The 14,919-nt window shown below is 42.1% G+C and overlaps 1 protein-coding gene across 2 annotated transcripts; it reads right to left on the bottom strand.

The window, feature by feature from the left end:
- Positions 1-135: 135 nt before the first annotated feature.
- rrbp1a (ribosome binding protein 1a) lies at positions 136-14,682 on the bottom strand. 2 transcript variants are annotated; one of them, XM_088421784.1, is made up of 25 exons: positions 14,483-14,682; positions 10,221-12,453; positions 9,842-9,996; positions 9,636-9,758; positions 8,959-9,111; positions 8,680-8,798; positions 8,413-8,566; positions 7,148-7,286; positions 6,876-7,045; positions 6,748-6,782; positions 6,010-6,085; positions 4,880-4,911; positions 4,739-4,805; positions 4,571-4,660; positions 4,381-4,467; positions 4,216-4,305; positions 4,012-4,104; positions 3,873-3,923; positions 3,709-3,789; positions 3,520-3,603; positions 3,002-3,079; positions 2,008-2,091; positions 1,780-1,878; positions 738-881; positions 136-644 (listed from the first exon to the last, which is right to left on the bottom strand). In XM_088421784.1, exons 2-25 carry the CDS (start codon positions 12,433-12,435, stop codon positions 606-608), a joined length of 4,458 nt encoding a protein of 1,485 aa, XP_088277910.1. In that variant the 5' UTR covers positions 12,436-12,453; positions 14,483-14,682; the 3' UTR covers positions 136-605. The 2 variants fall into 2 exon arrangements, with proteins under 2 accessions (XP_088277910.1, XP_088277911.1); XM_088421785.1 differs by lacking the exon at positions 3,002-3,079.
- Between the last annotated feature and the right edge of the window lie 237 nt (positions 14,683-14,919).

Genomic DNA, 14,919 nt, shown 5'->3' with positions numbered 1-14,919 from the left:
TTCATAATTATTTTATAAGGTTTTCATTGCACACGTAACCCAAAAAGCACCAAAAAAAAAATCCGATTAATACCAGAAGTACTGTAAACTATTTTGTAGGAAAAACATTCTGAACAGTAACCCAAGACAATCGGCTACATAGTCACACTGTAGTTTATTCATTCATACAAATTCAAAATAAGTTGGTGGCCTGCTATGGAGAGAAGGAGGCTCAAAGCACTTGTACTGTCATTGGAAGCATTATCATCAGTCAAGCACATTAAAAAAAAAAAGTAATTGCACAGATTGATGCACGTTTAACGTACACAGTTTCCCTTTTAACACTGAACCATGGGGAAACATTTGGACTAAAAGGCAGAGGGACACACATCTGATAGTCAGAAATGTTGATGGAATGTGAGGTATCAGTCAGTTTTGGCAGCATGATTTCCTCTTCTTTGAAATGCTGATCCCAAACATTTGATTACTAGCTTTGGAAAAACGAAAAAAACAAACAAAAACAAAACAAAGAAAAACTACAGTAGAGTATAAAGAAAGTTTTGGAATGCATAACTATGATCATTATAAGGCATATTTGGTTTGATGTCCACATAGTGAGCTTCCTCTCAGACGGACGTTCCCTCCTTTAATTCCACATACTCCCCCTTGACAAGAAAAAAAGGCGCAAAAATTGAGTCAAACAAGCATCGCCGCACATACCTGTACTGTCAAAGTGTGTTGGTCTGGTGTCTGCTCACTTTGCCGTCAAGGTGCTCCTTTAGTGTTACCACTGTCTCACGCTCTTTACTCAGCTGCTCCTGCGCGGCTTTGAGAAGTTGCTGGAGCTTGGTGGCTGCCTGTCCCAGGTCTTTGGACAACTTCTTCTCCTTCTCCAAACGTTCCTATAGCAACAGCGGAGAAATACTACTGCAGAACTGCACTTTCAGATAAATGCCCCCGAGGCTGGACAGTTTGGAATTCCAAAGATCTCAGGACAGACGTGCCTCTAGTTTAAAATAATGGCAAATATGAATGTTTGGACCCCTTTTTAAGAGATCACTGCAGTGTTTTGATAAATCTTTGTTTTGCTTTTTTTTTTTCTTTGCAATACCAAAGAACACCCTTCAATTACATCAAGGGAGGGATTAGCGTGGGTTATATTTTACGTGTAATACATACTGAAGATTTTTTTTGCATACATTCTGCTGTGCATTTTAGACTGCCTGGCTGAAAGCCATCGTCGAGTGCTGCTACGCAGAATTTCAGTTAAATCCTACTTCACTGAAACTGAAATAGTGCATTGCTAGCCTCTGCTGGAGGTTTGGCTCATTACACGCCAAGAAGAGGAGAGTCACTTGATTGCCCCTCCCATTGTGGGCGTTCTTGGAAATGTTTGTTGGGGGTGGGGACTTAAGGCATTCTTGACATCTGAAGAGTCACCTTAAAAGTTTGACAAAATCTACTGTGAAAGAAAAAGGCAAGGTTTAAAAAAAGAAAACCAAAATACTCTAGGTGCCAAGCAAAATTTATTTCATTGACAAACACACAGGACACCCTTGTTGTCCACAAATACATTTGCCTTCCCTGTTGTTACATTTCACATTCTTCTGGTTCGTCGTTATGCAAGTCAAAGCAGCATGCGAGTGTCATCAATATACTTTGCAGTGGCTAAATGGCAGATTAAAAACTACACCAAAAAAAAGGGGCCAAAAATGGCATTTTAAAATAAACTTGGTAAACAAGTCAGAAATTAATAGAACAATCCCAGTTCTATTGTTGGAAATTTTATCATGAGCTCACCTTGAGCTGAGCAACATCTTCAGAGTCACCTTGTTGTGCCTCTGCTGAATCCCTCAGATGCTCCAGTTGAGCTTGAAGTTCTGTGATGGTCGCCTGGGCCTAGAATTGCCAAAACAAACGGATTGGCAAAATGGGCAATGCAAATGGTCCAAACCAGAAGTGACGCAAGCCAGGAGATCCATAAAAAAAACTTAAAGAGGTAGGCATGGGCCAATACTCGGCGTCTACCTGCTGAAACTCTTCCGACAGCTTCTGTCTTGCGGCCGTCTCCCCTTGCAGCTTTTCAGTCGTCTGATACAACTCGGACGAAACCTGATGACACAAAGGCACCTTTAATATAGTCGTGTGTGTCTGTAAACGTATGCGCTAAACTAGCACCTCACATCTGCACACAAAAGCTCCTTGACCTGTAAATTGTCTTGAAGCGAAAGGCTCTCGTCACACAAAGCTACTGTCATTTTAGAAAACAAGTGGAGAGGAAGCTTGCATGCTACAATAGAAGTGAGTCGTTAGTTACAAGTGCACATTAAAACCACCCAAAAAAATGTTAGCGTAAAAAAATTGGGTGTCAGAGCAGCACAGGAAAGGCTGGAAACAACTTGGTCTCGATCCTTATTTTGTTTTTGTGTGTGTTGTTTTTGCTGCAAAGTGAGGCTCATATTCTGCTTTTACCGTCTTTGTGGGGACCTTTTCCTCGTCTGACCCTTTTGGTGGTTGCACAAGTAAAGATCTGTTTTTGAGGTTTTGAGTTGGATTTTGGTTAGGGTTAGGCAATCAGTTGTGAAGGTTAAACTTTGTGTTATGGGCTAGAAAATGGGCATTATGTCACTAGGATGGCCCCACTAAGATAGTAAGACAAACCGACAGTATGTGTGTGTTTTCAGCACAGTAGCACTGAAGGATTTGGGGTCACCAAGACAACATTTTTTTTTCAAGCATGGTATAATTGGTTTCTGGGAAAAAAATCTGAATAAAACTAAAATGCAGGATAACTCAAAGCTAAACTCAATTTGATTGTTTAATAACACAGGAATATTGTCTAGAGCATGTTTTCACCCACTTTCCCTTGAAAAAATAAGTCTTAAGTGACCCCAAACTATCAAACGGCAGTGTATATTTTGGAACAAATCAGAATTATTGGTGAAGGAGAGTGACAGTCCTGTACGCTCTGAGAAAAAGTTGATGGTACCCCGAGGGTGCCCCATGACGGCTGCACCCTGACCTGACTACGATGAGCCTCAGTAGGGCCGTTCTGTTCTCGCTGGCCGCTCAATGCGACTTGGCTCAGCTGCTCTCTGACCTGAAATGGGAAGTTGTGGTCCGTCACACATAACATAGTGTACGTTCACAGGACTACAATACATCTACTGTAAGTGTGACACCGCCTCTCTTACACACCGGCGACACATCACCAATCGCTTGTTGACGTTAAGGAAGTGGAATCAGATGAGGTTGTGTCTTTTACAAAGAACCGGACAAATCGGGATATTGTCTGTCTGTTGCGTTTTCCCCAGCGGATTAAGCAATCAGATAATTACCACACAAACATGACAGAGATCAGGATGACATAACACACTTAACACTGACAGATTTACTTTAAACCCAACAGGAGTAGCGAGAACTGAGTGTGAAACACCACATGATCCATGAACTAAATCATTTCAAACGTGAACACACAGAAATGAGCAAATTGGATGCGAGGTGAGAAAGTTGGGATTGAAAAAAGAAAGAAAGAAAAACCTTAGCAAGCTCCTCCTTGTGGGCCTGGACCTCCTTGTGGGCCATGTCCAACTGGTTCTGACTGCCAGACAGCTGCAGTCTTAGCTAAAAACAAAACACATCATGTGATTAAATGTATAAAGACGTTTCACTTGAGAAGAGTATTATTTGTTTATTTATTTTAAAATTGAATTCTAAATTGAAAACTACCTGTTCCATCTCCTCAGCCAGGCAATGGTTATCTGACTGCTTCTCTAGCTGGGCCTCCAGAAGCATCATCTGCTCTTTAAGCTGAAACAAACAAGCGATTTCGCATGGAATTGAGTGTAACCATTATTTTTAGAATTGGGGGGGAGGGAGGGGGTCTAACCAACCTGCTTTACACTTTGTTTTTCAGACTCCAACTTGTGTATGTTCTCCAAAGCCTACGGCGATAGATATAAAGAATGTTAGACAAAAGGAACATAAGGATTCAAGTGTTGCAAATTTCGGTCAGGTCAAATTATTTCTTACTGCTTTCAGCTGTTCCTCCGAGCTTGTCATTTTAGACTTCCACACCAGCTCTTCCTCCTCCACACTCTTCTGCAGATGTTTCAGCATTCCTTCCTGCAGCGGATGAGAAGAAAAAGGAGGCAAAACAATGAATGAACGTACCCTGTAATGTTACACTTGTACCACTTCTCCAACATCCATCCAAGCATACAATCATTCCTTTACCGTTTCCGCTAAAACTGTTCGGTATTGTTCACATTCTGCTTGCAGGGTCGTGTGACTCTCCTCAGCCTCCTTCAGCTTTTCAAGCAACTCCTGAAACAAATGCACTTGTGAATTACGGAATTCTGTCCAATCAGAATGTGAGACAGCAAAAAGATTGCGGCTTACAGGCGATTCGTGACTTGACTGGGATTGTTGGCTCTGCTGTCTTAGAACGTCCTGAGCTTTCATCGTAAAACCCTGTAACCAATTTGGCTAAGGTGCACAGAAAAAGCAGGCGTAAGCTGGCTTTTAAAAGAACATTATACTCAGAAGTAGAAACGTTTTCTGTAAAAAGCTTTAGGGATGGTTTCCAAACCTGTTGTGTTTCTAGGGGTACAAGAGGAAAGAGTTTTTGGAGACATTCTTTGGCTTCACTTTGAAAAGATTTAAGCTGGATCATTGAAGCCTGAAAATGGGTAACACCATCAGCAAAGCAATAGGAAAGCAACATGTTCTCGATGAGAAGAGTTTTAAACATCCTCACTTCATTTTGCTTCAACTCCTTCAGCTGCTCTTGTAGCGACGTGACAAGGGCCTCCTTCTCTGTCAGACTAAACACATCCATAAAGCAAAATGAAACCTCAGATCCCCCAAAAATGGAATGTGCATCTTTTATGCTACTTACCTGCTCTGTATCTGTTCCGAGACATCTGACTGCTGTAATAGAAAAAGGTTTGAAAATAAGACAAAAATATCACTTGTTATTCTGCATGGAAAGCAGTCCGTTGTTGTTCTCTACCTTTGAGGGTTGAGCGTTGATAATTGAGTGGAACTGGACTAACATTCGGATTATATTGGAATTGCTTGGATTTCAATATGACGGTGCTAAATTGGCATGATTTTGCTGCTTGTAAAAAGTCGTCAAACACAATAGGAAATGTGAATGTGTGGTGCGCGGCCCCTCCCCCGCTGGCAGAGACGCAACTCGCGGTAATCAGAATTGAAGAATAGGAACTTGAATCGCCCAATTTCAAAATGAAACCCAATACTTTTGATCAAAATGTCAAATTCACAAGTGAAAATAATATTCCCTTCTCGAACGAAGCATAGCCTTGCCATGTTTATTAGTTACGCAGCCAGGAGATCTCCCTTGCTTCCCTGAGCTTCCCTTCCTTCTTTTTACAGTACTGTATATGCTTTCTCCTCCACAGTTAATATCTCAACTTGTTTATAAAAACAAAACAGATTTTACAATGGTTACGGTACTTAGTGTTAGATGTCCCACTGTCTTATCACTATCTAATGGTATGTTACAAACCAGCTTCCCTTCTCTTTGTCTTTCTCTCACTGTCCGCTGTGGCTGGCTGGTGCTCCCTGCTTCTGGAGGTTCATAAATATGTATGAGGAGTGTGCTTCTTGAATGTGTTAACTGCCTTAAATTGACAGTGTGTAGATTTTAGTGCTATCTAATGGTGAACTAAGAAAATGCAGACATACAATTTGTAAGCCCACTGCACTACACAACGTTTGCGTAGTAAGTTCTCCTTGGGGCAGCCGTGATACAAAGATTGGGGCAAAATGTCAGCCTCCTGGTAGTCAGGCAGGACCTATGTAATATATTTCAATTACAGGTTACTAGATCTATGTTTAAAAAACAACTGTGATGAAACTTTTTTTGGCACATTTATGAACTTTATTTTGTTTTAATATTTTTGTTTCACCACTAGACGTTGCAAAACCTTACACACTGTCCTGTTAAGACCAATTTGAACATATGCAAGACTGTATATTTTTTTATTTTAAGTAAACACTTACTGCTGTTTCCTCCTTCATCTGAAGTTGCTTCAGTTCCTCCCGTAGAGTCTTCAATTGGTCATCTCTCTCCTGCAGGCTGCGCAAGGCACAAACAATGCGATTTAAACATATTTGAACAAAGTTGCATCAGAGTATTACAAATATTCTGGTTGGATAGTACACTATTAACAAATGCTGTGTGTGTGTTTTAGTATATGGTAAGTACAGTGGACCCACGGGTTACAACATCCCTGCCTTACGTTTTTCAGCTTACAACGTGATCTGCAATGTTTTTTCGTCACCTCTTTACAGAATTTTTCCCGCTTAACGACAAAAACAACTGTAATGACTCTAGGGGTTGGCTGTATTTGTCTCCATCTTCAGGCGTTTTTAGGTGATTGCTCTTATTTTCTGGTCCCGCTGACACGCGTCACTCAGATGCTGGTCTGCTATTGTTCTGCGTCACGACTCCCTAAGATACTGGTCTGCTATTGGTCGGCTTCGCTGTCAAAATGGCGGCATGCTAGGGACTGGATCGCGTCAGTGCTTAAAAAAAACTATTTATTGTGCATTTACTGCTTAATTCAAACTTGAATGGGTGAGCCATGGATCCCAAGATTGCTAGTGATGTTAGAGGAGTAACAATGTTAAGCTAAATTAGCCAGTGTGCCGCTGCGGTTGTGTTTGAAAGACAGCAAAACTTTGGCATTGTCGAAAGAGCTTTGGGTCTGACTAAGTTTTTTAATAACACAAACATACCTGATCTTTAATTGCTGCAGTTCAGCAGCATTCATCTGTCAAGTTAAAAAAAAAAAAAAAACAGTTAACGGGATAGGTGGGTGATAAGAGCAAAATTGACATGTAAAAAATATAAAAAGAAAAATCACCTGTTCATTTTTATTTTGACTGGCCTCCAGCATAGAGTTGACTGATGCCAACTGTTGCATCAGCTGTTGTTTTTCAACCTGCGTTCCCTCCAGCTGAGCAGTGAGAGCATTGACCTGAGCAGCACGCTCCTTCACCTGAGCCTCAAGATTTCCCATTCGCATCTGAAACTCTACACCGAGCATGGAGGATCACCATCGTCAACCCAGACATTCACAAAGGCAATTACTGTAGCTAAAATAATAAATAAAAGCTCATTCGATTCTCTCTTGACCTGAGAGTACGCTGCTGTCCTGCTGGGCTTTCTTCAAAGATTCCTGTAGGCTGTTGTTTGCAGTTTGTGTGGTTCTCAGCTCTTCATAGACCTCTTCCAATTTCCTTTGCAACCCTTGCTTGCTCTCTGCATGGTTAGCCTGACAACGTCAAAATCAATTTGCACATGTCAAACAACAGGAGGGAGCAAAAGTCTAAGTGTGTGATCTTTCCTGAAGTCAAATTCAAACCACACAAGGACTTAATTGATCAAATTAGAAAAAAAGTCAAACATATATATTTATTCATTATTGAATAGAATTTCATTGATCAAACATATATTTTTAAAAATTATTGGACAGCATTTCATTAAGTTTTGATATGTTACCCATGCCCATAGATAAGATTTTCTTTGTTAATATTACAACTTTACTTTATAAACATTGGTTTATTTTCCAGCATTCTAAATAAAATGTGGTACATTTAAATAAGAATAGTCTAGAACAGGGATCATCAACATGGTGCCCGCGGGCACCAGGTAGCCCTCAAAGATCACAGGCCCGCAGGCCTGTTCTGCAAATAGCTTAGAAGTGATAGAACATTTATGATTTTGTATGAATGTTACAAACAATTATATATGTATTACATTACATATTACACTTTATTTACAAAAGCTATTCCTTAATTATTGTGAAAAATAATTAACATGATTGGTGTTTTCACATGAACTGGTGGTAGCTCTTCGAATTACTTTGGTGACCCCTGGTCTAGAAACATGATTAGTGAGGAGATCCACAGAAACGTTGTCATTTTTAGCACACCAATTAAAATGAACAGTACAATTTGGTTCAAAGACCCTAAGCAGCAATAGCTGTAGTTAAATATTAAAGAAAATAAACAGAAGACTAGCGGGAAATGCTGACTCACTTGCTCCACATAAACAGAAACCGTGGCATATCAGAAGTAAGTGAGCAATAAGATGGCAGGTTGACTCAAGAGACTAATATATGTAGCAGTCACTTGTCACTGCACTCCATTTTTGCTTTAGCTTTTTCCTTCTCGATGTACAGCAAGCTGGACTTGAGCAATGCTTAGACACCAAACACATTCTTGCATTTTATGTATGCTTGCATTCCATACAAATAAGTGATGTCAGACTAATAAACTTCCCAGAATAATAGGCAAAGTCTTGTCTTATTGAATGTCTGCAAACAACAGTATTTCTTGCCGAATTTATTAAAAAAAAAAAAAAAAAGAAAATACGAAATAAACAGCTCGTGATCTAACCTGTAGCAAAGAGAGCTGCTTCTCCGTGGCAGAGACCTTAGCCTCCAACCCTTTCCTCATGAGTTCATCAGCATGCAGCATGTCAGTCTTCTCTCCAAGTTCCTTGGTTAGCTTTACACACTCATGACGCAGTTTGGCAAGCTCAGCATTTTGTCTGTAAACAGGATAAAGTAAAAGAAGAACATTTTCAGACAGAACACATACTTTTTCCAAAAGTGGAAGATCTGTTAATGCTCTCAATGTGAACCTGACTTAAGGAACACGTACTTGCTCTCAGCCTGACTGGTAGCTTGGTTGAGAGCATCACGGAGAATGGAGTTCTCTTGCTGGAGTCGGGCCAGCTGGGCATTAGGACCCTTCTCTATCTGGTCTTGAAGACTGACAATCTAACAAGAGTACCGGACTTTTATTTTCAACAAATCATCTTAAAATCTTCATTGTATGCAACTGGATCAAATAGAAAAACTACTTAGCGGACGATTTAAATGTGAATTGCAGGCTAAAATGTACGAATACTGACTTGACACTGAGGGGATCATACAATACCTTGGCATTGAGTTTCTGTGTTTGGGCTACATGGTCTTGGTAGCTGGCCTGCATGCGAGCTTGCAAAGCAATCATTTCCTGCTCTCTCTTGCTTAGCTGCGAGCTCAGCCTTGTCTCAACACTAGCCACCTTGGACTTCTCGGCAGCAAGCTCCTAATCAACATACCAAGAGTTGCAAGCATCGTCAGGTGTCTAAATAGTCAACGGGTTGAGTAATGTTTTTTCAATTTTGGACTATCTCTTGAATCTTCAATTTTGATCTGGGTTATATGGTGACACTGGTGATTTATTTTAAACACTTTGTATACAACAAATCAAGCAAAATATAGACATAAAATTAATTGATGATAATAAAACATTTCTTAAGTACATATGACAGACATCCCAGGAGTTTGCAAATTTTACACAAAAATGGGCTTCCATTGCATGGTGAGGAAATAACAGTTGGGTTTTTGAGTATGCATTACCTTTCTTCTAATCCACCAAGAGGGACAAAGAAGGAGTTTGGCAACTTCTCATATATAACACCAATAGTGTATTACATAGTAGAAAAAATACCAAGAATGTCTTCTAGTTCAATGAAGACAATCAAAATAGACAATGTACATATTTTTTGCATTTTTGGCAGCTGGATTAAGGGAATAACTTGAATTTTGTCTTTAAAAAAATGCTCTAACCTTAGTAAGATCTCTCAGGCGGTTCTTTGCTGCAGAGGAGTCCTCTTGCTGAGCCCCAAGCTGTTTTTCCTTCTCCTCCAACTGTTTCTTTAGTGTGGCCATTGGGTCTCCTTTTTGAGTAGCCTACAATTGTAGAGAAACCACATTCATGATTGGGACCCGTGTAAGTCACTCAAGCAGTAAGTGCACAATGTCTCATTCCATACTATGTGCCAGGTGTCTTGGATGATGCCGGCTTTCTCAGACAACATCTCAATGAGACTATGAGCTTCTCTCTCACTGAAAACCATGCTGCTGATGGTGGACACCAATGTCTTGTAGGGCAAATAGAGTGGAGTTTCACTCGAACCCACGGCTTCCACTACAGAGGGGAAAACAAATTGCACTGTTCAAACAAAAAAGTAAAAGTGTAAGAAATTGAAGCGTCCATGTGCAGTTGGCAATTTCAATTTTCAGATTGTCTCAAGTAGCTGCTACTTTAGTAATGGGGTAACAGCAGCTATTTTCAAATATTCAAAACTAGTTTCTCCAAGTTGATGTTTTAAACAGAATGTTAAACAGAACTGCTCATACTCCTAAACTTACCACTCTCAGATTTTTTCTTGGAGCCCTTCTTCTTGGGCTCCTGGGATTTTGGCACACTAGACCCCACTGGAGGTACAGCCATGACAGGAACATCTTTAATGATGACTTCAAGAAGTGGAGCGGATTTGGTGGGTGCTGCTGAGGACTTGTTTAAACCAGGGGCAGACTTGGACATGGCAGATGAACTCTTGCCCGAGGAGGGCACTGACTTGGGGGCAGACTTGTCTGTGGCCTCGCCAGACTTGGGCTTGGTGGAGGCCTCGCCGGACTTGGCGGAGCCCTCGCCTGACTTGGACTTGGAGGAGCCCTCGCCTGACTTGGACTTGGAGGAGCCCTCGCCTGACTTGGACTTGGAGGAGCCCTCGCCTGACTTGGACTTGGTGGAGGCCTCGCCTGACTTAGACTTGGTGGAGGCCTCGCCTGACTTGGACTTGGTGGAGGCCTCGCCTGACTTGGACTTGGTGGAGGCCTCGCCGGACTTGGTGGAAGCCTCGCCGGACTTGGACTTGGTGGAAGCCTCGCCTGACTTGGACTTGGTAGAAGCCTCGCCTGACTTGGACTTGGTGGAGCCCTCGCCTGACTTGGACTTGCTGGAGCCCTCGCCTGACTTGGGCTTGGAGGAGCCCTCGCCTGACTTGGGCTTGGAGGAGCCCTCGCCTGACTTGGGCTTGGAGGAGTCCTCGCCTGACTTGGGCTTGGAGGAGTCCTCGCCTGACTTGGGCTTGGAGGAGTCCTCGCCTGACTTGGGCTTGGAGGAGCCCTCGCCTGACTTGGGCTTGGTGGAGGCCTCGCCGGACTTGGACTTGGTGGAGGCCTCGCCGGACTTGGACTTGGTGGAGGCCTCGCCTGACTTGGACTTGGTGGAGGCCTCGCCGGACTTGGACTTGGTGGAGGCCTCGCCGGACTTGGACTTGGTGGAGGCCTCTCCTGACTTGGACTTGGTGGAGGCCTCTCCTGACTTGGACTTGGTGGAGGCCTCTCCTGACTTGGACTTGGTGGAGGCCTCACCGGACTTGGACTTGGTGGAGGCCTCGCCGGACTTGGACTTGGTGGAGGCCTCGCCGGACTTGGAGGAGGCCTCGCCAGACTTAGACTTGGTGGAGGCCTCGTCGGACTTGGATTTGGTGGAGGCCTCGTCGGACTTGGATTTGGTGGAGGCCTCGCCGGATTTGGACTTGGTGGAGGTATCGCCGGACTTGGATTTGGTGGAGGCCTCGCCGGACTTGGATTTGGTGGAGGCCTCGCCGGACTTGGACTTGGTGGAGGCCTCGCCGGACTTGGACTTGGTAGAGGCCTCTCCTGACTTGGACTTGGTGGAGGCCTCTCCTGACTTGGACTTGGTTGAGGGCTCACCAGACTTTGTTGAGGCAACAGCAGATTTGGTCAGGGCAGCGGCAGACTTGGTTGAGGCCTCGGTGGACTTGGCTGAGGCTGTAGCTGACTTGGATGAGGCAGTGATGGACTTGGAGGAAGTCAGCTCAGACTTCCCTAAGGCAGTGGCAGACTTGGGAGAGGGCGGATCCGATTTAGCAGAGGGAGGAGAAGACTTAGAAGTAGATTTGCTTGACGGTGAAGAAGCGGAAGCCTTGGCAGGTGGAGAAGTTGGGGAAACTACTTTGGATGCTGCAGCCTTTGTTTTGGCCTTGGGAGATTCCGGGGCCTGGATTGAAGAAGGAACTGGTGAGGGTTTACCTGGTGCAGGGGCAACTGCAAGTGGAGGCTGAGCAGAGGTTGGTTCAGCTTTGGCTGACTTCTTCTTCTTTTTGTCTTTAGGCGAAGGTACAGGTGAGGACTCAGGAGATTGACTTGGTTTGACAGCTTTGGGCTCTGGTTGTGCTGGTGCAGGACTTGCCTTTGGCTTTGCCACTGAGACAGATTTTGAGGCAGGAGCAGTAACAATAGGTGCAGCAAGAGGCTCAGCGACTTGATCAGCTTCACATGTTGCATCTGTTTTTTTAGCTTCTGGAATCATTCCATTGGGCTTTTCTTCCTTCTTCTTTCCACGGTTCTTTTTGTCTACCGTTTTGTCCTTTTTCTTTTTGTCTGTGCGACCTGATGGCATCTTACCTAACTCACTACGCTGTTTTGCCAGGGCCTCTTCATAAGAGGTCTCCTTCATAGAGAAGGTAGAGAACAGAGCAATCCCAACTGCAGAGATCACCATAAATCCACCAAAAACTATTAGACTAAGAGTCTGGGGGTCATAGATCTCCATTGTTCAATGTTAGTTCACCTAAAAAGAGAGAGACAGATCTTTCTTTCACAATGGATTTGAGTAACATAAATTGCATACAGGGGGTTCCTGGTGTATGATTCCATTCGATTGTTTTAGATATATGGCCGAAGTGTATGTTCAGTGCATTCTAATGAAATCAAGCGGATACAAAACTGAGCGAACAATTCGACTTCACAGTAGTCACATGAATGAGTAAGGATAGTGGATAAAGAAAGCAATACTGTACGGAGTCAATTCTGAGCCTTCGAGGGGACAGCTAACATTAACTGCAAGCCCTAGCCAAAAATGACTTCAATCAATGACTTTCTTTCATCGCATTTCACAAAAATGCATTTTGGGCTCTAAACTGTTCATTTGATTGTGGATTGTCAAGGATTGCTTCAGCTCACTTGCAACACTAATGAGTAAAAATGTTTTTTTTTTTTTTTTAATTTGTTATTCAGCATTATATTTTTACATATGCAAGGAGATCAAGCAAGTTTAAAATGTTACTTCAAATAACCTTTACACTTCATGATGATTCATAAGTGACAGTTTGACCCTGCAGCAGATTCTTTTGATTTCCACCAAAATCTTAAAATTAAAAAGATAAACTGAAACTTTAAATTAAACTAAGAAACAACATATAAAACAACAAAAATCAACATTTTTCTGCAAACAAGAAAAATGATGAGTTTTTTTAAAGTTGCCTGTGCAGTGATTTAAGAACTTTTTTTCAATAAAAACCTTTATACCTCCAACTGCCTCAAGATGTCCCTGTTCTGCATTTAAAAAAAAAAAAAAAAAAAAAAACTAAAGCCTTGAAGCGACAAAAATCTACCGGCAGATAAAATCCAACTGCGCAAATAAATAACGTTAAGTAAAAAGGATTTAGTTCTATACTTTCATTCACACTTGGTCATGCTACACTGGACAAAAAAACCGTATTAAACCGAATTAAGTAAACCATGGTTCTAAATTTGTTAGATTAAACAAATATTTTAATCTGAGATTCATAAAGTTTATGGCCTTTATTTGTTTTATACGTGGAATACTTTCTTATTTGTATCATTTTCAGTTAAAACTCCTTAGATTTACAGAGTCCCGAGACTCTTCGAGTCTGCAAAGAGAGGGAAGAGTTTATACACTCTCAGAATGTCACGTCACACATCTGGACATCTGCACTCACACGCCTGATGACTGTACCTTTCAGAAAGTGCTTTTTTCCTTTCAGAAAGTGCCTTTTTCCTTGCAGATTTGCACTCTTTAAAAAAAAAAAAAACGCCTATAATCCCAAAGAAATGCATTACACTGTACAGTCACTCTTGGCTTTAACAATTATAAAACAGAAAAAAAAGAAGTACACGTGTTTCAATCGGTTTCGTGCTGTTTGAAGTAAAAAAAATACTCTTAATGGAACAATAACTTAGAAAATGACTTAAAAAATAACTACGCGCAGGTAAAAGTGTCTACGCGTGTCGAGTAGTCAATACGTGTACATTGCACGTCAGCCAAATGGCAGCACACACACGCACAAACGGTTGTTGACGTATTGCTAGCAAATGGCATTTTAATTGCATTTTGAACATAATTACATCAATTTCCAAGTCGGACTAAACTTCCGCATGTTTTAATGTAGGCGAAAGCATAAAACAGCTGTACTGCTCCGACTAGAACAAGCACATTTAGGAAACATTTAAAAACGTCCTCTATCTGTCAAACAAGCGTATTCGCAAATGTGGTGTGTAATTGTGAAATTACCCGATCTTTATATGCATTTAGTTGCTCCTTTTCACGGTAGCATCTTTGCTAACAGTGGGAATCAATGAACTTGGCTAGCGACGTGAACTTTTTAGAATGACGTGTCAAGAGAACGGCAGCCAAAAGGTTATTATAACATGTGCAAACAAAACAAAAAATTACGCAAAATAACTTCAGTGAAGTTTATGTGCACAAGAAAGAAGGTTTGGCCATAGCAAGCAGTAGCTTGCGAAGCTAGTTCTCTCCCTGGCTTTATGAATCTGACAATTCCTATTCCCATACTTACCTCGCTATTGACGAGAATGTGTCTGCTTCGCTCGAAGAAAAACCGAGGATATTGCCGAGAGCTTTCAAATGAAGACGAACAGCTGCGGTGCGGCGTTCAATCCACTGTATTTGTGGTGGTTTAGCTTAATTGCTTTTTCAGATATCTTCCACAACTCCACCGGGCAATTGCTGGACTACTGTGAAGTCGTGGCACTTCTAGCTGGCTAGACGTGCTGGCCCCGTGCCCCAGATAGCTAGCGTTAATCCAGGGAAGCGCTGATTGGCTGGGATGAGTTTATACCGGAAATGAGAAGACTGGGAGTTGGAGTTTTCAGTTCCCTTGCCATATGGATAGGCTCGCGGTTGTTTTTTTTCCCACCCTTTATGAAACAAATGGTGGTTGTTTAGAAATATTTGTAGTTGCTCAAGGTATATGTTTGGGTCGCCTAAATGTCT

This window comes from Hippichthys cyanospilos, chromosome 8 (assembly GCF_059441005.1).
Source record: "Hippichthys cyanospilos isolate Australia breed blue-spotted pipefish chromosome 8, RoL_Hcya_1.0, whole genome shotgun sequence".
NCBI classification, from domain to species: domain Eukaryota; kingdom Metazoa; phylum Chordata; class Actinopteri; order Syngnathiformes; family Syngnathidae; genus Hippichthys; species Hippichthys cyanospilos.
This window is presented reverse-complemented; position numbering and strand designations above follow the sequence as displayed.

Bases quoted from the DNA above. Each gene is read 5' to 3' on its own strand.
- rrbp1a (XM_088421784.1), bottom strand. From the start codon at position 12,435: ATGGAGATCTATGACCCCCAGACTCTTAGTCTAATAGTTTTTGGTGGA. The intron at 3,604-3,708 runs GTAGTTTTCAAT...TTTTGTTTTTAG, and splicing joins TGGCTGAGGAGATGGAACAG to CTAAGACTGCAGCTGTCTGG. The intron at 645-737 runs GTGAGCAGACAC...TTTCTTGTCAAG, and splicing joins AGGAGCACCTTGACGGCAAA to GGGGAGTATGTGGAATTAAA.